The sequence below is a fragment of the Mustela putorius genome, unplaced genomic scaffold (genome assembly GCF_011764305.1).
Source record: "Mustela putorius furo isolate JIRA1106 unplaced genomic scaffold, ASM1176430v1.1 tig00003867_pilon_pilon_pilon, whole genome shotgun sequence".
Lineage (NCBI taxonomy): Eukaryota > Metazoa > Chordata > Mammalia > Carnivora > Mustelidae > Mustela > Mustela putorius.
In genome coordinates this window covers 494,722-519,651 of record NW_025422019.1, presented here as the reverse complement: position 1 = coordinate 519,651, position 24,930 = coordinate 494,722, and the positions used below count along the sequence as shown (strand labels likewise).

Below are 24,930 nucleotides of genomic sequence, written 5' to 3'. Positions count from 1 at the left end.
CTATTTCTAATTAAGGGCATATATAGACTTCCTTGTTTATTAGCTCTGTTTCTGTTTTGGAATAGTGTCTGTTTTAGTAAACATTGATGTTTGAAGCATCCTGATCTATATAATAGTTTTTGAAAAAAAGAGTTAACAAATGGCCTATCTGCTAGTAATAACCATTGTTGTAACATCTTGCCCCTGCATGTTAGTTCTTGAAACACAAGTATCTATGGGCTAGCTGTTGAAATATCTACCCTATGCTAGGCTCAAATATCATAGACCTTATTTCTTGGTACACAGAGCTACTTGAAAAGTATGATTTTCACTTTTAAAGCAGTGATCCAGTTTAGTATTTCCTGTGAATAAAAGCAAAAAGTATTTTGTTATCTGATGCTCAGTAATGCTTTTCATTGGGGCTTATTCTTCTAATGTCTGGGCCGTTCTGTACATTTCAGTATATGGATTGCCCTCTAGAAGAGGCCTGCTTGTTCTTCCTTCAGGAAGTTTATTTATTTATTTTTATTTACTTATTTGTTTAAAGATTTTATGTATTTGAGAGAGAGAGGAAAGGAGAGAGCACATGGGTGAGGGGAGAGGGAAAGGGAGGGAGAAGCAGACTCCTTGCTGAGCAGGGAGGCTGATGTGGGGCTCCATCCCAGGACCCTATGAACATGACCTAGGCTGAAGGCAGATGCTTAACCAACTGAGCTACTCAGGCGCCCCTCCTGTAGAAAGTTTAATTGGAACAGAGTTGTGATTCATGTGCTTGGTTCTGTAGAGCAGGGCAAAGATGTTTTATTATTGGAATGTTCTGAAGTACTGGTCTTTTGCTTATCTGAGTTGTTAGGTAGAATAAATCCTTTAAAACAAACTATATAAATACTGCCTTATTATACTTATTTTTCAGATATTCAGCCTCCAGATGGGAAGCCAAAAGACTGTATGCTGCAGATTGTTTGCCGAGATGGGAAAACTATCAGTCTTTGTGCAGAAAGCACAGATGATTGTTTGTAAGTTTTGAGTTTTTATGTGTTTAATTTAAAAACTGTTGTGTTTTAATTTCCAGTCAAGGAAATTTCCAGAAGGGAGAAGTATGAGAATGTTTTCCTTCAGGCAGCAGAATAAGTGGCTCAGAGGATATGTGAAACAAACGTAACAGGGCATTATTCCATACCTAACAACCCTTGTCCTAGTTTCTGCTTCTCTAGAGCTGTGCAGGTGAGATCCCATTATACTGGGAATGACAGAGTATTAGTATATAGCCACTTTGCATTCTTTTTCATTACTAGATGTACATTGGGTAATGGATGTAGTTGAATGGGTTCTTAAATCTTGTTCTTTTTATGTAAGTATCTTTTAAAAAAGCACTGACATCTCTGTTACTCAGTCTTTTCCTTCCTTTGGTGGTTCTTGCTCCATCTGCCATCTTTGAAGAGGAGATATCAAGCCATAAGGAAGAAAACCCAGCTTTATCAGTTCTCAGCCTGTTAACGTTGGCAGTGAAGTTGAATCAGAATCTTGAAAACACTGGCTAAATATAACTTGGAGGTGAGGAAGTGCCTAGGTGGCTCCTTCGGTTAAACATCCAACTCTTGATTTTGGCTCAGGTCATGATCCTCAGGGTCATGAGATTGAGCCCTGTGTTGGGCTCCATGTTGGGTGTGAAGCCTGCTTAAGATTCTCACTCTCCCCCTCTCTGACCAAGCACAAGTGCATGCAAGCTAACTCTTTCTTAAAAAAACAAAAAACAAAAAAAAAACTGGGGGAAATTTTTTTTTTTGGCTACTCTGTGCCACCCTTATGAGTTAACTCTGGACGTTGTAAGAATTCACTAACCGAATATTGTAATGTTCATTTATATTAAAATCTTTATATTTAGGTGACTATTTACATACAATCCAGGCCAGTTTGTCAGAGTGCCTGCTCCACATTTCACATATATGTTCATTTTCAATATAAACATTTATTCCATGCTAAACTCACAGAGTTTATTTTAAATACCACATATATCTGCTTTTTTACACTCTTCTGATTTATATCAAGCAGTAAATCTTAAACGATACTTTCTGGAAGAGATACAGCTTTCCTTTAGACTGATGGAGAAATGACCACACATAAATCCAGTTTGCTACCTTTTAATAAACTGGATTTATATTATTATTACTTAACAATTTAAACATGTATATTGCACACTTACCCGGCAGTAGGCACTGTGCTAATTACTTTATATATGTTATTTAATCCTCACTATATCTTATAAGGTAGGTGCTATTCTTGTTATAAGAAATTTAGGCTTAGTGAGGTTAAGTAACTTCCTGTATCACTGTTTTTTTTTTTTCTTTTTTAAAAAGATTTTATTTATTTGTCAGAGAGAGAAGGAGAGAGAAAGAGCACAAGTAGGAGAAGTGGCAGAGGGTGAGGGAGAGGCAGTCTTCTTGCTGAGCAGGGAGCCTGACGCAGGGCTTGATCCCCTGACCCTGAGATTATGACTTGAGCCAAAGGCAGATGCTTAACCAACTGAGCCACCCAGGTACCCCCCATATCACTTTTTTAATGCTCCTGTAGTAAATTACCCTGACAGTGGCTCAAACAATACAAATTTATGATTGCATTTCGGAAGGTCAGGAGTCCAACACTGGGTCTTAAGTGTCGGCAGGCTCTAGGAGAGAATCTGTTTGCTTGTCTTTTAAGCTTCTGGAGATTTCCTCGTTTCTTGGCTTCTGGGCCATGCCTTCTCTTGTGGTCATCTTTTTGGTTCTCTGCAGGTGGGGAAGGGTTTATGCTTTTAAGAACTTAATGAATAGTTTGTGCCAACGTGGATAATCCAGGGTAATCTCCTCATTTCAAGGTCCTTAACCTTAATTACAGCTATAGAGTCCCTTTTGCCCTTTGAGGTAACATTCGCAGCTTTTCAGGATTAGGATGTATACATCATTCTGCCTACCATACTTGCCAAGGTTTTAAAGGCTAGTAGACTAGACTCAGGATTTGAAACTTTGTCTCCAGAGACCTGTGTTCTTAACTGCTTTGTTCTGCTGTACATTGAGGTGTCACATGGGACTTTTTTTTTTAATGTAGTGGCAAAAATATCTGGAATTATCAGTAATTGGACCAATGATGTTTATGATCTCAGTAAATGTGAACTGGTTAAATTCCCCTTAAAAAGAATAAGATTCGTGATTGGGTAAAAAATATAAAGTCTAACTATATAGTCTGTTAACAAGAATTTGAAATAAAATGACTCAGGAAGGTAAAAAAGTAAATAGAACATTGTTTCAGGAGAGTGGCTGCTACAAACTGGGTGCCTTAAAACAACAGAGGTATTCTCTCACAGTTCTGGAAGCTAGGAGTCTGAGCTTGGCGTGTCAGCAGAGCCATGCTCCCTCTGAGACTCCTGAGAAGAATTCTTCCTTACCACTTCCTAGTTTAGGTTGTGGCTGGTGATCCTTGGCATTCTTTGGATTGCCATTGGATCAGTCCAATCTCTGCCTCTGTTGTAACAAGGCATTCTCCCTGTGTGTCTGTGTCCAGATGTTCTCTTATAAGGACACTAACTGTAGTAGAGTAAGTATCCATCTACATTAATTCAGTATGACCTCATCTTGAGTCCATCTGTAAAGACTGACCTTCCTTCCTTCCTTTTTCTTTTTTTCAGATTCATTTATTTATGATTTATTTATTTGACAGAGAGAAAGTGCGTGTGCACATGTGCCTGGGAAGAGGAGAGGGAGAGTTTTTTTTGTTTTGTTTTGTTTTTTTTTTTAGGGACAAATGAACATTTATTTGGTATTAAAGAATTGCAGTTGAGGGAGCACAGATCCAGGTAAATCCCCAAGCAGTGTTCCCACTTAGAGAGTGTTCATAGAGTTAAAGCAAAAGTTTTTTTATTTTTTATTTCAATTTAGTTAACATATATTGTATTCTTAGTTTCAGGAAGAGAATTTAGTGATTGATCACTTACATATAACATCCAGTGCTCATTACATCAAGTGCCCTGCTTAATGCCCATCATGCAACCCCCACCCCCTCTAACAACCTTCCAGTAACCCTCAGTTTGTTTCCTCGAGTTAAGAGTCTCTTATGATTCCTTCCTTCTCTGTGTTCATCTTTATTTGTCCTTCCCTTCCCCTGCATTCCTCTCAAACTCCACACATGAGTGAAGTCATATGGTATTTACCTTTCTCTGACTGACCTATTTTGCCTTGCATAATACACTCTAGCTGGGGGAGAGAGTGTCTTAAGCAAACTCCGTGCTGAGCATGGAGCCCTATGTGGAATTTGATCTCATGATCCTGAGACTAACAGCTGAATACTCAACTAACTACACAATCCAGGCACCCCAAGACCTTATTTCTAAACAAGTCAAAAGTACTAGAGATTAGGACTTCAGCTTATTTTTTGGCAGGGGACAGAATTCAACCTGTAACTGAGACCTTTGAGTAAAAATGGTAAAATGAAGGGGAAACTTTTTAGCGGTAACAGACAAAGAAGTTCAGCTTCGAGCACCAACTATAAAGAGTGATGGCCAAAGAAAGAAATTTTTGTTGAAAGAAAGATTTTGTTGAGATGTTTCATTGTTTTTACCTCCAGCTACCAGAAGTAGTAGCAGGAGGAGTTAATTTAAGTCTTGCAAAGTTTCAGTAATACTCTGCAGTCTGGAAGGATGTTGATTAAAAGAGTAAGCTTTTTGGGAAAGCTAAGGAAAAACCCTTGAGAATATGATATCCCTGGTACCCCAGTGGAGAGTGGAAAGCTTACTTATCATTCCAGGGCTTACTTATCATTCCAGCCCTGGAAGATTTCAAAGCTCACAGTAGATAATTCTTTGGCTGATGAAGTGAGCCCTGGCATGAGACATTCAAAAGAATATGCTCAGAAGAGTGTAGAGGCCAGATTTTTCAGAAAGGACTTACTCGGTGTCACAAGAAATTTTCTTCTCTCCCACCATTGTTTGCTCCGATTACAGAAAATCAGTTGAGGGTAATACCTATTTATCACACTGTTACTTGGGTGGAGTGAGGTGGGGTTACCAATAGACAGAGTAGGAGGGTGTCAAGAAGAAATAACACATACTATATGAGAGCAAATAGAAGTTTTAGGTATCAGTTCCCATGTTAAACATGAGTAAGGTGCAAAAAAGTGGTGTGGCAAATATACTGTAAAGGAAAAATAAAAAGGAAAATGTAAGCCTCAGAAAAAGCTCCTCATCTATAGGAAAATAAAACCCACAAAACAATTGAATTTTCCAAGAATACTTTCCTGGCTACCATATTTAAAATTATAAACCCCCCTTACATCATACACATATACACATATACTTACAACCTAACTAGCTATTTGTTTATCCTGTTTGTCTCTTTTTATTAGAATATAAACTGCCTGAGAGAGGGAATTTATGTTTCTTCTGTGCCTTTTTGCATCTGAGTAGCCAAGAAGGTCTGTCATGGGGCAAATCTCCCATTCATTTTATAATCTTAAGGGGTGCAAATCTCCCTTCCCTAGGGTACAAGCCCAACTAAAAAATGAATCATTGGCATGAAGGAAAGACTTGGGAATACTCTCAGGGAAAGTTGGGTGAAAAGATTAAACAATTTAGAAAAAAGATCAGAATTACGTTAGAAAGACTTAAAGAGTTTATCAGGAAGATTATTGATGTCTGGAAAGTACAGAACCCAAGAAGGTAGTTAGAAATTCAGTGCAAGAAAAACTTGCTGAAATAGTAGAACTGAATTAGACCATAAGAGACTCTCCTACCTGACAGTATTAAATCCATATACAGTATCTGAACAATCCAATAGGATACCCTTTAGCAAAATGAATGGCAGTAGTAAGCCGCTTATAAATCTCTTGAGGGAATTTTGCAACTTAACTGCATTTATTAGAAAACCAGAATGTTTGAAAATAGCTTAGCTTGAAAATAACTTCGCAAAGCTTTTAACTCAAAGAGGAAGTAAAATGACTATCCTTCTACTATAGAAATGTTTACATAAGGGTGCAAAGGTAATAAGCATGTTAACAGTAGCATAGTTTTCATGTGTGACGAATCCACAACTAACCTATTCAGCAGTGACAGGCTGGAAGCTTTCCCACCAAGATCAGGAATAAGACAAGGATTACCCCACTCTTACTATTTCTGTTCTACTACACTTTGGTTTTAACCAAATTAGTTAGGCAAGGAAGGAAAATAAAAGGCATCTAAATTGGAAAGGAAGAACTAAAATTATCTCTGTTATGGATGATTTGATCTTCTATATAGAAAACCCTAAAGAGGGATGCCTGTGTGACTCAGTCAGTTAAGCATCTGCTTTCCGCTCAGGTCATGATCCCAGGGTCCTGAGATTGAGTCCCACATCAGGTTCCTTGTTCAGCGGGGAGCCTGCTTCTCCCTCTGCCTGCTGTTCCCTCTGCTTGTGCTCATGCTTTCTCTCTCTCTGACAAATAAATAAAATCTTAAAGACTCCACCAAGAAATTGTTAGACCTAATAATTGAGTTCAGTAAAATTCTAGGATATAAACCCATCATACAAACATCAGTTGCACTTCTTTATACTATCTGAAACTATCTGAAAGGAACTATCTGAAAAAGAAAATCTTATTTGTAATAGCACTAAAAATAATAAAATGCTTAAGAATGAACTAAACGAAGGAGATGAAAGATCTGTATGCTGAAAATTACAAGACATTGATGAAAGAAATTGAAGATGACACAGACAAATGGAAAGATATCCTGTGTTCATGGATTGGAAGAATTAATATCATTAGAATGTTCTTATTACCCAAAACCATCTGCAAATTCATTGTAGTTACTATCAGTTTCATTGACATTTTTCAAGTACAAATAACAATCCTAAAATTCAAGGGGAACCACAAAAGACTTTGAATAGCCAAAGAAGGAACAAATCCGGACACATCATAATTCCTGATTTCAGACTTTATTACAGAACTATAGTAATCAAAACAATGTGGTATTGGCATAAACATAGACACATAGACCAATGGAATAGAGCCCGGAAATAAACGCATATATATATATATATATATATATATAGTCAATAACATAAGTTTTTTAAAGTTTATTTATTATTTATTTAAGTAATTTCTACACTTAGTGAGTGTGTGGCTCAAACTCATGACTCTGAGATCAAGAGTCCTGTGTTCTTCTGACTGAGCCAGTCAGCTGTATGGTCAATAATTTTTGATGGGGGAACAAAGAATGCTCAATGGGGAAAGGACAGTTTTTCTTCAGTAAATTGTGCTGGGAGGACCGGATAATCCTATGTAAAAGAATGAAATGGGAATGCTGTCATAGACCACTCACACAGGTTAATTCAAAATGGATTAAAAACTTAAATATAAGACCTTAAACTGTTCAATTACTAGAAGAAAAAAGGGAAAACGCTCCTTGTCTTTTTTTTTTTTTTAAATTCTTGTAAGTTAACATATCAGTTTTAGGCATACAATATAGTGATCCAGCAATTCTGTACATTACAGGGTGTTCATTGTGATAAGTTGTACTCTTAGTCCTCTTCACCAATATAACCTGTCCCTGCCACTCACCTCCTCTCTAGCAGCCATCCATTTATTCTCCATAGTTGAGACTCTGCTTTTTGGTTTGTGTTTGTCTTTCTGTCTCTCTTTTTTCCTTTATTCATTTCTTTTGTTTCTCAAATTCCACAAATGAGTGAAATCATATGGTATTTGTCTTTCTCTGACTACCTTATTTCGATTAGCATAATACTCTCTAGCTCCATTCATATTGTTGTAAATGGCAAGATCCCATTCTTCTTTATGGCTAAATATTATTCCGTTGTATGTGTACATGTGTATATATGCGTGTGTATATACATATGAGTCTGTATACACACATACATGTATATATGCATACACATACACACATGTGTACATATATGCATACATACACACATACACCACTTCTTTATCCATTAATCTATTGATGGACACTTGTGCTGCTGTTTGGCCACTGTAAATAATGCTGCAGTAAACATAGGGGTGCATGTATCTCTTCAAATTAGTGTTTTCATATTCTTTGGGTAAGTATTCAGTAGTACAATTGCTGGATCATAGGGTAGTTCCATTTTTAGTTTTTTGAGGAACTTCCATACTGTTTAGTGAGATCATTTGCATTCCCACCTACAGTGCAAGGAAGGTTCCTTTTACTCCACATCTTTGTTAACACTTGTTTGATGTGTTGTTGATTTTAGTTATTCTGACAGGTGTGAGGTGATATCTCATTGTAGTTTTGATTTGCATTTCCGTGATGAAGAGTGATGTTGAACATCTTTTCATGTGTCTGTTGGCCATCCGGATTTCTCCTTGGAGAAATGTTTGTTCGTGTCTTCTTCCCTATTTTAATTGGATTATTTGCTTTTTGGGTGTTGAGTTTTATTAAGTTCTTTATATATTTTGGATACTAACCTTTATCAGATATGCCATTTGCAAATATCTTCTCCCATTCAGTAGGTTGCCTTTTAGTTTTGTTGGTTGTTTCCTTTGTTGTGGGGAAGCTTTTTACTTTGATGTAGTCCCAATTGTTTATTTTTACTTTTGTTTCCCCTGCCTCAGGAGATATATCAAGAAAGAAGTTGCTGTGGCTGATGTCAGAGAAATTACTGCTTGTGTTCTAGGAATTTTTGGTTTTAGGTCTCATGTTTAGGTCCTTAATCCATTTTGAGTTTATTTTTGTTTAGGGTGTAAGAAAATGGTAGTTTTGGGGAAAAAACTCTTTAACATTAGTCTTGGCAGTGATTTTTTGTTGTTTGTTTTTAGATAGAACACCAGAAGCACAAACAGCAAAGGCAAAAGTAAACACATGGGACCACATAAAATTCTAAAGCTTCTGCACAGCAAAGAAACAATCAGAAAAATGAAAAGGCATCCTATGGAATGGGAGGAAAAAATATATTTTTAGTATTTTATATATCAGTGACAGAGCATGGGTGGTAGGGAAGGTCAGAGGGAGAGGGAGAACCAGACTCCCCGCTGAGCAGGGAGCCTGACGGGGCTCAGCCCTAGGACCCTGAGATCATTATGTGAACTGACTGAGCCACCCAGTCAGTGGCTGGGTGACTGAGCCACCCAATCAGGAGAAAATATTTGTAAACCTTCTACATGATAAGGGCTTAGTATCCAAAATATATAAGGAGATTGTATAGCTTCATAGCAGAAAAACCCTACAGTTTTATTTTAAAATGGGCAAAGGACTTGAATAGATATTTTTCCAAATATATACAAATGGCCAAAAGGAAAAGATGCTCAGCATCACTAATCACCAGGGATGCAGATCAAAATCATAATGAGATTACCTCACACCTCCTAGAATGGCTATTAACAAAAGGACAAAAGATAAGCATTGGTGAGGATGTAGAGATAAGGGAATCTGGTGTATTGTTGGCAGGAATGTAAATTGGTACAAGCCACTATGGATATGTTATGGTGATTCCTCAAAAAACTAAATGTAGAACCACCATTTAATCTAGCAGTCCCTCTTTGGATATGTCTTGAAGGAAACGAAATCATTATCTTGAAGAGATATTTGCACCCACATGTTCAATGCAGCATTATTCACAGTATCCAAAGCATGAAACAACCTAAGCAGTTGTTGATGGGTGAAAGGACAAAGAAAATGTGACACACACACACACAGACACAGAATTCAGTCATGAAAAAAAGAAGGAAATCCTCACCCCCCCTTTTTTTGTTTTAAATATTTTAGTTATTTATTTGAGCGAGAGAGATGATAAGTAGGCAGAGAGGCAGGTAGAGAGAGGAAGGGAAGCAGGCTCCCTGCTGAGCAGAGAGCCTGATGTGGGCCTCGATTCCAGGACCCTGAGATCATGACCTGAGCTGAAGGCAGAAGCTTTAACCCACTGAGCCACCCAGGTACCTTGAAATCCTCCCTTTTGCAACATCTTGGGTGGACCTTGAGGGCATTTTGCTAAGTGAAGTAAGTCAAACAGAGAAATATTTTATGTTCTCACTTACTGGTAGAAACTTAAAAAGTCAGATTCCTAGAAATAGATAGTGGAATGAATGGTCAGGGGATATTAGATGTTGGTTGAAGGGTACAAACTTTCAACTATGTGATGAATAAGTTTTGGGCATCTAATTATATAGTATGGTGATTATAAAAAATACTTTATTATATACTTGAACAAGTTACAAAGTAGATTTAAAATGTTATCACCAGAAAAAATAGAAAAGCAACTATGTGAGGGAGTGAAGGTGTTAATCTTAACTGTGGTAATCATTTATATATATATATATATATATAAATATATATATATATATATATATAATTTTGTGGTAATCATTTTGATATATATATATATATATACACAAATATATATATATTCAGATCATCACATTATTTATATACCTTAAACTTACATGACATGTGCCAGTTTCTCAAGCAGGCATTATTTTCAATCACAGAAAACCTGACAATCTAAATCTCACATCATGGAACATTATGTAGCCATTAAAAAACAAATGCACATCTGTGTGTGACATGAATTGATAAAGCAAATTGCAGTATAGTAAGCATGGTGCATTTTTATATTTACTAAAGAGTAAAGCAAAAACTGTGTAGTAATAGGGCATGCTTTAAATATATAGTATATGTACCATAGATAAATATTTTTTGCATATTATATATTTTTTGTGCATGTTTGAAATGCTTTGATTGAGTGGGGTCTTGGGGTAAGGACTGAAGACCTATTCTTGAAACAAGCTTTTCCAGAAATTTTTATGCCTTGAAATAGATGTTGGATTGCCTTGAATAAAACATCCCTTTTTTTTTTTTCTTCAGGGCCTGGAAATTTACACTCCAGGATTCCAGAACAAATACAGTAAGTTGCTAATGGCAGTCACCAGTAACATTTTCACCTAGTTTGCTGTAACAAATAGGAGGGTAGGGGGTTAGGAAAGGGGAATGGAGATGGGTGTCTTGACCATCCAGTGATGGCTGAGTAGACATAGCTGGGTGGGGCACCTTTCACTGATAATGAGAGCAAGCTAGATCATGTCAAACCTTTTAAGCAGGAAGGGCCCCTCTTAATATAGGCAGCACTGGTTCCAGTGTTACCTTCCAGAAATGTCTGTATCTCAGAAAATTTTGCAACACTTTGAGTTCTGTGATTTACAGGGATGGCTCAAAAGGACAACAGAGTCCCTTCTAGGCATAACATCTCAGCCTTGTGAAACAAGCATTTTTGGGACTTAGACTTAATTCCAGTTCTGCTTCTGAGGTTGCTGAAACAGTTAAACCCCATTTATAGGTATTCATAATGTCATGCTTGTTTCTGTCAGAGAATCAAGGCAACAACTTTGCACTCAACATCTGTCCTCAGCACTTTTATTCTTTAGACAGGATTTTATTTTTTCTTTTATCTCTTTAGGAAGAAAAGAAGAACGTAGATGAAACTTTTAAAAGATAATTTGTACAGGTGGGAAAAGAAAGTAAAAAAGACTGAATATCCAAATGACTTTGTTTCCTATTCCTGTTAGTCTAAGACATTTCTTCCTCTTAAGGCTACTGTGCAACTTCAGTTAACTTTTCTTTCATAAAAATCTTCTTTTTGGCTGAAATTAGTATTAATGATCCATATAGTTGGGAGTAAGATCCTAGATGATTCTTTGTATGGAGTTTTTTTTTAAATGAGAGCATTGATTTTTCTCTTCCCTTGGGAAGTAATTTAACGGAGGATTTTTTTTTTAATGCAAAATCCAGGCTGTGTGTAGAACAACATCTGACTGCTACATTTCAGACTGTAGGATTTTTATTTAACAAAAGGGTTGTTGAGAGTGGTACAACATTTTTGAAAAGGCCTGGGTGATGTGAATCTCTCTGGTCTCTTTGGGGTGAGGGCTCTGTTCTTGTCACCTGCAGATTGGTGAAGAGGACCTCCTCCTCCCAAATTCGAAGGACACTTAGAGTGCAGGGTTGAAAGGGAATGGTAGGGAGATACTCCTGTTTACTACTTCTCACAGAACTGTTTTATTTGCTGTTCTGATTTTTAAGAATTTGCTAATTAAAAAGGATATATACATAGAATCCCAAGAGCCTGCAGTTGCTTTGTGACAGCTCTCTTTCATTCTCTCTCTCCTCTCATAGGGTTATGTTGGTTCAGATGTCCTGTATGATGAAACAGCTGTGGCTTCTTCCCCACCTCCTTACACAGCCTATGCCGCACCAACCCTGGAGGTAGGGAGTGAATCATGGCATTTCAGAATCCAAGTGAAGGGAAGTTGGGGGTCTCTGTGCTACTCTCCTTTTTAAGAAATAAAAAAGAACCTTGAGCCACTATTAGAGAAATTAGAAATGTGCTCAGCCCTTTTCTTCTTTAAACTTTAAAAAAAAAAAAACAGATTATTGTGACGCCTGGGTGGCTCAGTGGGTTAAGCCGCTGCCTTTGGCTCAGGTTATGATCCCAGGGTCCTGGGATCGAGTCCCGCATCGGGCTCCTTGCTCAGCAGGGAACCTGTTTCTCTCGCTGCCTCTGCCTGCGTCTCTGCCTGCTTGTGTGTACTCTCTTGCTCTCTCTCTCTCTCTGGCAAATAAAATCTTTAAAGCTGCCTCTGCCTGTGTCTCTGCCTGCTTGTGTGTACTCCCTTGCTCTCTCTCTCTGGCAAATAAATAAAATCTTTAAAAAAAAACAAAAAAACAATGAAAAAAGCCAGATTATTTTTTTCTTTCATAAAATTTACAATCTTTATATTCACATTTTGTTTTAAAGATAGACTGGAAAATGATTCATGTTGGGGCACCTGGGTGGCTCAGTGGGTTAAAGCCTCTGCCTTCGGCTCAGGTCGTGATCTCAGGGTCCTGGGATCGAGTCCAGCATCGGGCTCTCTGCTCAGCAGGGAGCCTGCTTCCTCCTCTCTCTCTCTGCCTGCCTCTCTGCCTGCTTGTGATCTCTCTGTCAAATAAATAAATAAAATATTTAAAAAAAAAAAGAAAATGATTCATGTTAATGACAGTTTGGTAATATGATATTGATGATTTATGATTTATACTTAATTAATAAATGAGAATTCAAATACTTGAATTCTTTTTATAATCAGGAAAAAAAGCTTCTTTTATTTTGAAAAAACAAAACCTTAAAAAAAAAATCACATAACAAATACCTTGGGAGTATCTCCTAGATAGAAGTGCCAAGTATTCATTGCTACATATAGAAGTCTCTGTTTGTGGGAGGGACTTCTGTTTTGTTTTGTTTAACTTTTAATTTTGAATAATTATAGATTTATAGGAAGTTGCAAAAATAATATGTAGAGATCTCATGAATTCTTCACCCAGGTCCCCTCTAGTTGTTACATGTTAGATAAAATCAAAACCAGGAATTTAAAATTGGCACAGTGTTTATTATGCCTGGTTTTGTGTCATTTTATTGTATATATAGATTTGTGTAATCAGATCCTCAATCATCATACGATGCTGTTCACAAAATCTTCCTTCTACACTCTTACATAGTCACATCTTCCTTCCTCTTTCCTAACTCCTGTTAGCCACTGATTTGTTCTCTGCTTATATAATTTTGTCGTTTCTGCAGTGTTACATAAATTGAGTCATTCAGCATGTGATTTTTTTTTTTTTTTTTTTTTTTTTGGTATTTTTCACTTAGTACAGTGCCCCTGAGAGCCATCCAGATTGTTGCACGTGTACCCCGTTAAGTATTGAGGGGCATTGTGCTCACTTTGGCAGCACATATACTAAAAATGTATTGAGGGGCATTTATCTGTTGGGGTTGTTTCAGAGTTCTGTTACCAATAAACCCCCCGTGAAGACTCATCATTTACAGGTTTTTGTACAAACATAAGGTTTTATTTCTCTGGAAAAAAGTGCTCCAAAGGGGAATTGCTTGATCTGTTGTATGGTAAATATATGGTTAGTTTTTTAGAAAGCTAGCAAACTACTTTCCAGAATGACTCTACCATTTAACTGACAAGTAATTCAGTTTCTCTGCATCCTTCCCAGCATAAGTATTGTCATTGTTTTTTTTTTTTAATTTTAGCCATTCTAATAGGTGTATAGTGATATTTCATTCTGATCTTAATTTGTGTTTCCCTAATAGTTGGTAATGTTGCCATTTTTTATGTTCTTATTTACCATCATATATCCTGTTCAGTAAAATGTCACCTCATGTCTTTAACTTGCTCAATAGCATGTAGACATCTTAACAGTACCTTTCACAATTTTAATTTTCATGCAGTCCCAATTTCTCAATTTTTATGGTTCATGGTTTTGTTGTCATGTTTGACATTTTACCAGACCAGGTTTTCTAAGGTTTTCTCATATACTATTTTCTGAAAGTTTTATAGTCCCAGGATTTCCACTTAAGTGTTCCATTGTGAGTTGATTTTTTAGGTTAAGTTAAGGTTAGGTTAAGTTAAGGTTCATTTTTTAAATATGGATGTCTGATTATTGCACTATAATTCGTTGAAAAGACTTGTAGTCCTTCCTGGAATTGCTTTTGTATCTCTGTTAAAAATCAGAGATTTGTGTTTGTCTGTTTCTCAGTTCTTTGCTCAGTCCCATTGATCTAAGTGTTTTTCTTCCTCTAACACCACACAGACTTGATTACTGTAGCTGTATAAAAAGTCTTGAGATTGGATAGACTGATCCTCCACTTTATTCTTCCTTTTCAGAATTCCCTTAACTGTTCTGGTTACATTCCTTTCCATATGAAGTGTCTAAATCTATAGCAAAGTCTTGATAGGTTTTGATGGAAATTGTTTTGAACTTAGGTATCCAGTTTATTGGGGGAGAATTGACATCTTTATTATGTTGAGTTTTCCAATCAATGAATGCATAAAATCTCCAGTGAAACAGTCTGAGCCAGAAGATTTCTTTTTGGGATATTTTTAATTACAAATTCTAATTTCTTAATAGTTGTGGGAATAAATACTTAATAGTGTTTTCTATTTCATATTTCATATTTGTACTTTTTGAGGAATTGGTCCTTTTCCTTAAATTGTCTAACTTATATGTGCAACTCTGTTGTTTATATTTTCTTGGTGGATTAAGTCTATTATAATGTAATGTCTCTTTTTGTTTCTGGTAATTTTGTCTGATGTCTGTTCTATCTGATATTGATATAGCCACATTTGTTACTTTTTACTGTTTGTATAGTTAGCATATTTAGACCATTTACATTTAATGTAATTTTTGATATGTTAGGGTTAAATATGTCATTTTATTTTCTGTTTTCATTTGGTTATTTTTTTTAAAATTTCTCTATGTTCTTTTTCTTAAGCTTTTTGTGAGTTATTTGAACATGTTTTAAAACTGCATTTTTTAAAAAGATTTATTTATTTTAGAGAGGGGAAGAAAGTGTGTGAGTGGGGGAGGGGCAGAGGGAGAGAAGGAATCCAAAGCAGATGCTACAGAGAGCAAAGCTGAGCAAAGCTGGGGCTTGATTGCATGACCCTGACATCATGACCTGCGCCCAAACCAAGAGTTGGATGCTTACTTAACCAACTGAGCCACCCATATGCCTCAAAAATTGCATTTTGATTTATCTGTAATGTTTCTTGATTGTCTCTCTTTGTATTTTTTTTAGTGGTTGCTCTAGTTATTGTGTTATTCATAAATATATATTTTTCAAAGTTAAGTGTTCACATTTCCTTTATATATGAGGACCACATTAGATGGTATTAGAAATTTTGCTTCTGCTGTCAGACTTGTAAGAAATGTCAAGATGTGAAGATATACTTCTGTTCTGACTATATTTTATCTCTTGATATTTCAAGATTCCATTTTTTAATTGTTTACTTTTTGTTTAGTGAACTTCCTTTTGCCATTCCTTAGGACAGATTAGCTGGCAACAAATTCTTAGTTTTCCTTCATCTGAGAATGTCTTGATTTCTTATCATTTCTGAAGGATATTTTCACTAGTATAGAATTCTGAGTTGTTATGTCTTTGAACATTTGACAGGTGTGTGGTGTTTCCTTTGGCCTTCATGGTTTCTGAGGACACATCTGCTGTCATTTAAATTTTTTGTTTCCCCCATGTATGTAGTGCATTGTTTATTTCTAGCTTCTTTCTTTGTCCTTAGATTTTTTAAAAAAGATTTTATTTATTTGAGAGAGAGTGAGAGAGAGAGCATGAGAGAGGGGGATCAGAGGGAGAAGCAGACTCCCTACTGAGCAGGTACCTGGATGTGGGACTCGATCCAGGGACTCCGGGATAATGACCTGGGCCGAAGGCAGTTGCTTAACCTACTGAGCCACCCAGGCACCTATCTTTGTCCTTAGTTTTGAGAAATTTGATTATAATGTGTTTTGGTATGGATTTTGGGGGGGGGTTATTTTGTTTGGTTCAGTTTATTGAGTATATAGGTTTATGGTTCTTGCTAAATTTGGGAAAATTTAGGCCATCATTTCTGGAATATTTTTTTAGTCCCATCCCCTCTCTCTTTTGAAACTGTTGACATGGATGTTAGATCCCATATATCTCAGATTCTTTCATTTTCTTTTCATCAATCTATTTTCTCTCCAGTTTATACTCCTGCTTACTGATTGTTTTTCTCTGTCATCTCTATTGTGTTGTTAAGCTTATTCATTGTATTTTTTAATATAATTTTTTCTAAAATTTTTATTTTTTAAATCTTGAAAATACATGAATATGTGTATAAATCTTTGTGTTGTTTTTCCTGAGATTTTCTGTTTCTGTGGAGACTTTTTTTTAAAAGATTTTATTTATTTATTTGACAGAGACACAGTGAGAGAGGGAACACAGGCAGGGGGGAAGGGCAGAGGGAGAAGCAGGCTCCTGGATGTTCAGGGAGCCTGATGTGGGGCTTGATCACAGGACCCTGGGATCATGACCTGAGCCAAAGGCAACCAACCGCTTAACACCTGAGCCATGCAGGCGCCCCTGTGGAGACTTTTAAAAAATGTTTTTCAGACATGTTCATAATTGCTTCTTGAAATATTTTTATGATCGCTGTTTTAAAAACCTTTCTAGAGGGGCACCTGGTTAGCTCGGTCACCACCTTGTCAGGAGGGTTGGGAATTTAGGCCCTCCTCCAGGTCTCTGCTGACACCAGCCTATGTGGGAATTGGAAGGGTCCTCTCTACTGCTTCCCACTAGCTTCCACTGTGATGAGTACTTGCTTGGTCTCATCCCGTGGGTCTGGGAGGGGCATCTGGTTTGTGCTGGACAGAGGTGGGAGTTCTGGCTCTCCTTCTGGCAGGGATGAAATTCTTAGCTCCCTACTTGGCCTTCTCTCACACAACTTGGGATGGGGCATGCAGAAGGTGGTACCTAATTACAGCCTGCCAAACATGGAGGTTTACTCTCTATACTTGGCCTTGCTGGTGGGAGTTGGGGTGGAGCCATAGTTACTTCTGTAGTGTTGGACTGGAGTAGAGCAGTTACTGACTAAAAATGGTCTCTCTTGCCAGATTGCCCCTTTCCTCCCAAGGTTTTTTTGGGTAGAGAGAGCAAGCTTTTTGGGGGGGCCTTTTTGTTTGTATTTATTGGTTCCTTTCTTTCCTTTAGCTAGTTGAGGGTATAGGAGGCAAACAGGAAACCCAGGGAGCTCACCATCTGGCCTTCTTATGGTTCTGAGGTCCCTAGCCAGTCTGCGATCTTTCAGAGTCCCCTTATGTTTGTTTTAGATATTATGTTCAGGGTTTTCAGTTGTACTTAGGAAGAATAGGGAAAATCTATATCTTTGCTGTCTTCCAGAAGCTTAACTCCCATTTCCTGCTTTTATAAGATGACAGGTTTAAACTATGCAGCTGTTTGTTTGACAGCAGCATCCTGTTCTCCCTTGTGCCATATAATACTTATCACATGACAACAGTAATGATAGTTATCTGTAAGCATATCTGTCTTCTCCTGCTGCTCTGCTGACCCCCCCCAACCTGTGAGCTCGTAAAGAAGGCTGGGCCTTTTGTCTCCAAATTTCCCAGAATATACTAGTCATTCACTTAATCAGTGAAGGTGGGTCTGTTGCCTATTTCTCACAATGCTCATTCATAGATCTGTGCTGCTGGAAGACTGCCAGTCACCTGCTGAGGTTTCAGACGTTAGGGTTTTCCCACCCACAAAATTCCTAGTCCTTCATTTTCTTCCTGGAATTGCTATGGGGGCTTCTGCTGCTAGGATGGCTTCCTTACCTCTCTTAGCCTTCACAGAATTGAAGTGAGTTAGGGCCTTACTTGGGATTAGGTTTTGGCTTAAGGGAATGTTGGACTGGTTTGATTTTTCTATCTAGACTACTCAGATTTTCTCTGTATTAGCTATATGGCTTTTTTTTTTCTTTTTTAGGAGGTTATTAACTATTAACTTTTTATTTTATTTATTTTTTTCCTTCTTTTTTTAAAATTTAAAATTTAAAATTTTTATTTTATTTTTTATAAACATATAATGTATTTTTATCCCCAGGGGTACAGGTCTGTGAATCACCAGGTTTACACACTTCACAGCACTCACCATAGCACATACACCCTCCCCAAGAATGGAGCCCAATGTAGGGCTCTATCTCATGACCCTGAGGTCATGTCCTGATGTAAGAGTTGGGTGCCTAACCAACTGAGCCATCCAGGCACCCCCCAAGTAGCACTTTTAATTTCCTTCAAAAACTTTTCCTCTTCATTGACAACTTGACTAACTGCGTGGTACAAGAGGCTCAGTTTTTGGCCTGTCTTGGTTTTCTACATGCCTTCCTCGCTAAGCTTAATCATTCCTAGGTTCTGATTTAGAGAGAGAGACATGTGACTGACTCTTCTTTCACTTGACCACTTAGAGACCATGGTAGGTTTTTTAATTTATTTTTTTAAGATTTTACTATTTATTTATTTTACAGAACGAATAAGCAGGGGAGCAGCAGAGGAAGAAGGAGAAATAGGCTTCCTCCTTAGCAGGGAGCCTGATGCAGGGTTTTGGTCCCAGGACCCTGGGATCATGAACTGCATCAAAGACGGTTGCTTAACTGAGCCAACCCAGTGTAGGGTTATTAATTGGCCTTATTTCAATATTGTTGTGTCTCAGGAAATAGGAAGGCCTGAGAGGGAAAGAGAGCTAGTAGTTGGTGGAGCAGTCAGAACGTATAAGACTTATTAAGTTTGCCCATTTTATGGGTGTGGCTTGTGGCACCCCAAAATAATAGTAACATCAAATATCAATGATGACAGATTACTGTAACAAACATAATAATAATGAAAAAGTTTGAAATTTTGTGAGAATTTACAAAATGTGACACAGAGGAGCTCCAGTGGCGCAATCGGTTAGCGCGCAGTACTTATACAAAATGTGACACAGAGACATGAAGTGAGCAAATGCTGTTGGAAAAATGGTGCTGGTAGACTTTCTCAATGTAGGGTTGCCACAAATCTGTCAATGTGTAAAAACACAGTATCTGCAAAGTGCAGTAAAGCAAAGCACAATAAAATGAGGTATGACTGTATATCTTTTTGAGTCAGGGTTTTCATTTTCTTCTAAATGAATATTTCTTCTAAATAAATACCCCAAAGTGGAATTGTTGGGTCGTATGATAGTTCTATTTTTAATTATTTGAGGAACCTACATTCTGTTGGCGATAGTGGCTGCACTAATTTACATTTCTGCCAGCAGTGCACAGGGTTTCCTTTTTTCCATATTCTCACCACACTTGTTATTCGTTTTTTGTTTGTTTTGTTTTTTGATACTAGATCTAACAAATGTAAGGTGATTCCTCATTGTGGTTTTGATTTGCATTTCCCTTATGATGAGTGATGTTAGACATTCTTACATATGTCTATTGGCTGTCTGTCTGTGGAAAATGTCCATTGAGATTCTCTGCCCATTTTTTAATTAGTTTTACTTTTGTTATTGAATTGTATAAATTTCTTTTTTGCATGCTTTGTGTATTAATCCCTTATCAGATACGTGGTTTGCAAATATTTTCTTCCATTTAGTAGGTTGCCTTTTCATTTTCTTGACCATTTCCTTTACTGTGAAGAAAGTTTTTATTTTTTAATTATGTATTTATTTATTTTGGGGGACACGGAGAGGGAGAGAGAGAATCTTAAGCAGGCTCCACACCCTGTACAGAGCCTGACAAAGGGCTTGATCTCATGACCCTGAGAATCATGACCTGAGCCAAAATCAAGAGTCGGACATTTAACTGACTAAGCCACCCAAGCGCCCCCAGAAACTTTTTAGTTTATTACAGTTCCAGTTGTTTATTTTTGTTTTGGTGTCAAATCCAAAATATTGCTAAGAACTATGTCAGGTGGCTTACTATGTTTTTCTACTAGAGATTTTTGGTTTCAGGTCTTATGTTCAAGTCTTTTAATCCGCTTGAGTTGATTTTGTGTATGATATAAGATAGTGGTTTAGTTTCAGTCTGTACATGTGGCTGTCCAGTTTTTCAAACACCATTTATTGAAGAGACTGTCCTTTCCCCATAGCGTATTCATGTTTCATTTGTCATAAATTAATTGACCATATATGTGTGGGTTTGTTTCTGGTCTCTCTTTTCTGTTCCATTGATCTCTGTGTTTTTATGCCAATATCATACTGTTTTGGTTACTGTAGCCTTGTCCTATAGTTTGAAATTGGGGCATGTGATGCCTCCTGCTTTGTTGTTTTTTCCCTTAGGATTGCTTTGGCTGTTGGGGTTGTGGTTCCATACAAACTGTAGAATTTTCATTCTGTTTCTGGGAGTAAAATACCATTGGAATTCTGATAGGGATTGCATTGAACCTGTAGATTGTTCTGGATAGTATGGCTATTTTAACTATTCTTACAGTCCATGAGCACAGAATATTTTTCATTTATTTGTGTTTCCTTCAGGTTTTTTTTTTTTCCCTTCCCTTCAGTGTCTTATGAATCCGTGTATAGGTCTTTCTCTTGGGTTAACTTTATTCCTAGGTTTTTTGTTTCTGATGTATTTGTAAATGGGATAGTTTTCTTAATTTGTCATTCTGATAGTTATTAGTGTGTGGGAACACAAAAGATTAGTATATGTTGATTTTGTATTCTATAACTTTACTGAATTCCTTTTTTTAGTTCTAACAGTTTTTTTGGTAATTTTCCTTAGAGTTTTCTAGGTATAATATCATATCATCTGCAAATACAATTTTACTATTTCTTCTTAGTTACTATTACTATTACTTCTCAATTTATTTGCCTTTCATTTCTTTTTCTGGCTAGGACTTTGATTATCATGTTGAGTAAAAGTAGTAAGAGTGGTTAACTTATTGTCAAGTTCCTTATCTTAGAGGAAAGCTTTTAACTTTTCACTGTTGAATATGATGTCAGCTGTGGGCTTGTCATATATGGCCTTTATTAAGTTGAGGTACATTCCCTCTCCACTTTGCTGAGAATTTTTATTATAAATTGATGCTGAATTTCAAAAGTATGATGGGCCTGTTTCTTTTCAACAGACATATGGCTATGGTCCATACAGTGGTGCATACCCTCCAGGAACTCAAGTTGCCTATGCTACAAACGGGCAGGCTTATGCTGTACCCTACCAGTACCCATATGCAGGTAACTCATGCCTACCTTTTACTTTTTATATCTCTGTTTAATGGGTAGATGAGTCCTGAAGGATTTCTGTTTCTCAGTTTAAGGATAAGTGAGCTATGTTTCTGGTATAGATCTGCTACTGTGTGTAAAAAAAATTATGTGTTTTTATACTACCTCAGAAAATTAGAATACGCTTTTTAAAAACTTCACTATTGGATCTAGCTTTTTTCCCAAGGAGAGAATTTGTAGTTACTGGTATTCACTTGTATTAAAGAGTAACCAAACTAAGAGGCCAGTTTTAAGTGATAACTTCTTTTATTTTTCTCTTCTGGTTACATCCTTCAAAAATTAACACTAGTAGGTGATATTCCCTTTTGCAGGTGAAGTAAAGGCCTGGAAGGTACTTATATTTATTCTGGGCTTTTGATGCACGTTTTCCATTTTTCACCTTTCACTGAGAAAGATTGTAGATATGAGTAACTAACCTGTGTAGGTAGTATCAAGTCCTGTGTGCAGTTTTGACAGTGGGAGGTCTAAGGTAGAGGTGTTGGAGAATACTGGCCGTGAGGCTGGAGCCTGCCGGGCGAGGGGGCAGAGAGCCATGTGACTGATGTAATGAAGAGCAAGTGTCACCCAGATGCTGGGAGAGCAAGGGAAGTCTGGAAGGGGTAGGTTGCAGTAGACATGGCATGTCAGATCAACATATAAGACAATGAGCTGGTAAATAGCCTAGAACAAGAGCCCAGAGCTCAGAGAGATACAGGAAATCTGAGGTTGTTGTGAGCAAACCTAGTTCCATGTCTTAACACAGAAGCAGTGGAAGGAGACTCTGTTATCAGAAAGGTAAGTAAGTGGTTACTGATGCTAATGCCACAGAGTTGCCCAGGAGTCACCAGCCCCACGTCAAAGTGTCCTTTTACTTGTTGGTGGCTACTTTGGTTTCTCATATTTTAGCGCCTAATATGAGAGTTTCTCTGGTCATCTCTTTCTGAAGTCTGATGCAGTTCACTCAGCTAGCATCGAGTATGAGGGATTCTTCTTGCTTGACTTTTTCATGTCAAATTGAAAACGAATAAAATGCTGATGCTAAAAAATGAAGTATTTGTTGGTCCTATGATCTTAGCACAACTGTTTTTTGAATTACCTTCCCCATATAGAATGAATTTTTCATCTTTGCAGTCTTATATTACTTTTTTGCATTTTTTTCTCATTTTAAAATTCTATATATTTTGTCTAGAGTGCTGCATAATCTCCATAAGTATTTTAATGACAGCATATTATCATATTGGGTGATTCATTATTTGAATCTTCTAGTATTGGCTGTTTACTTTCTTTTTTTTCCTGTTTGCAATTATAGATACTACTTTCAACATCTGGTGATTTTCTTTTTCATTCCTGTTAAATCTGTTTTAGAATATATTTATATTTATATTTAGAATGTATTTATATTTAGAATATATTAAGTTCATATGTCAGAGGGCATAGGCATTTATATTTCTTTTGATACCATATTTATAAAAGTTCTTAAACATGCAAAAGTAGGGATAGTACTTTAATGAACTGTCATTTGTCCATTACCAGCTTCAGTTACCACATCATGCCTAACTTTGTTTCACCTCCATCTCTGGATTGTTTTGAGGGAAATTTGGACTTTACATCATCTCATCTGACAGTATGACAATAAATCTTGATACCAGTTACCCAGTTGATTCTCAGAACAGTTTGCGAGTTTCCAATACCACTAGGAGTTTATGAAACACTGGTTTCTCAGTTGTCCTGAAAGAGTTCCTATAGTTGTTAGCTCTGAAAGTTTTGATAACCTTCTTAGGTCTAAAGTGAACTGTCAAGTTGCTTTAATTTACTTTTCTCTGATGATTGGTGAAGATAAACTTGGTATAATTGTTTATAAATTTAATTTCTTTGCCCATTTACCTTGGAGTTGGTGGTGGATTTTTAAGCCCTAGCCCTAACCAAGTCATGAAAGCCAACCTCTTTCTTACTCAGTTGCAGACTTCCAGACTGGGGTAATCTCAGCTGTTTCTTACTGTTCAGAAGAGCTAAAGTTTTGTGGAAGTATTTGAGAAGGGGATTTATATAAATCAGTTCTATCTTTGCTATTCACTTGCTTCATAGGAAAACAAAGAGCACTCTCATGTGGGCATCCTTAAGATACTTGCTGCAAAGGGCAGAGTTAAGTAGGTTGTCATTCAGCATTAGCATTGTGACCAGCTCGCAGGTGTGCTTGCTCTGGAGGGGACGAGTTGGTTTTCTGGTCATCCCACAGTAGCATTGTGCTGATAAGAAGACAAGAGCTCCTCAGCTCTTCTAGATACCTCAGTCCTTTGCCATCTTCATGACATACTGCCTTCCGTTGTTCATAGGCATCATCCTCATCATGCATAGAGCAGGTTAAAGGCCTTCTCTGCCCCCTCCCCCAACCCCACCCCCGTTTTTTTTTTTTTAAGATTTTACTTTTAATTTCCACACCCAACATGGGACTTGAAGTTAAGACCCCAAGACCAAGAGTCACATGCTCTCCTGACTGAGCCAGTCAGGTACCCCAAGATATTCTCTGTAATATGATTGGAGCTAGTGGTCAGTCAGCCAATTTAAAAAGTGCAAAGGGTGCTGTGTACATACTGTAAGTGTTCTGTTGTAATTTACCCACATTAGTGGACAGTTGTTCAGCTGTCTTTTGATACAGGCTCTAGGTCTTTGCTTTGAGTTGGCTCCTTTGGGGTTTTCTGTCTTACAAAGATTGTACTCATGACACGTTATCGCACTGTAGTTTCCCTTGGCAAGTACAAACGACAAGTTCAGATTTTGTGATTCTTCTATAATTTACTTGCTTTGATAGTAATTTGTAAATGTTACCTGCCTTTATTTAGTCTTCCCTAAAGTATCTACTTTAGTTATGTGGGGAAACAATATCTGCCTGTTTCACATTCACATTTTGACCATTTATGTAAATCTTAGTTAAGTTAGGTAATTACAATAACTACAACTTAGAAATGTCCCCACTGACTTGGATTAGGAGTTCCCTCCTTGGAGCAGAGGTGAGCAGAAGCTGCAGGAGAGGGCTCTCCTGGTCATGTGATACAGGTGTCTCTTGGTATGACCTACTGAGGGGAATGCAGATTTAGATGGTCGAAGGGATCTTTTAATTTAAGTCAGCTTCCTAGTTTCTACTATCCTACATTTCATAGTTACAGTTCCCTAATTGGAAACTTTTAACTATAAGACTGTGAAAGGAAATATTATGGTTCACCAGTTTTGAGATTTAAACATTATGTAAAAGACTGTTGACTTCCAGTGCTGTTACCTATACTTGATCAGCCCTAGGTTTATAATGGTCTCATTGTACCCCTGTGGCTTTGGGTTTTTTCTCTCCTATATTTCTCCATCTCTTTGAGGCATTAGTGGTTATGAGTGTACACTTCTAGCTCAAGTGCCTGGGTTT

At 37.2% G+C, this 24,930-nt stretch overlaps 1 protein-coding gene across 4 annotated transcripts in view; it reads left to right on the top strand.

Moving 5' to 3' along the window:
* The window catches only part of PLEKHB2 (pleckstrin homology domain containing B2), a 47,764-nt gene that overhangs the window by 19,090 nt on the left and 3,744 nt on the right, over nt 1-24,930 (top strand). For 3 of the 4 annotated variants that reach the window (XM_004777766.3, XM_013048593.2, XM_013048591.2), the window contains 4 exons: nt 893-995; nt 10,814-10,853; nt 12,119-12,208; nt 21,386-21,491. In XM_004777766.3, coding sequence (XP_004777823.1) covers nt 893-995; nt 10,814-10,853; nt 12,119-12,208; nt 21,386-21,491 — 339 coding nt within the window. The remainder of the gene's footprint in view (nt 1-892; nt 996-10,813; nt 10,854-12,118; nt 12,209-21,385; nt 21,492-24,930) is intronic. The other variant, XM_013048592.2, reaches the window with a different exon arrangement.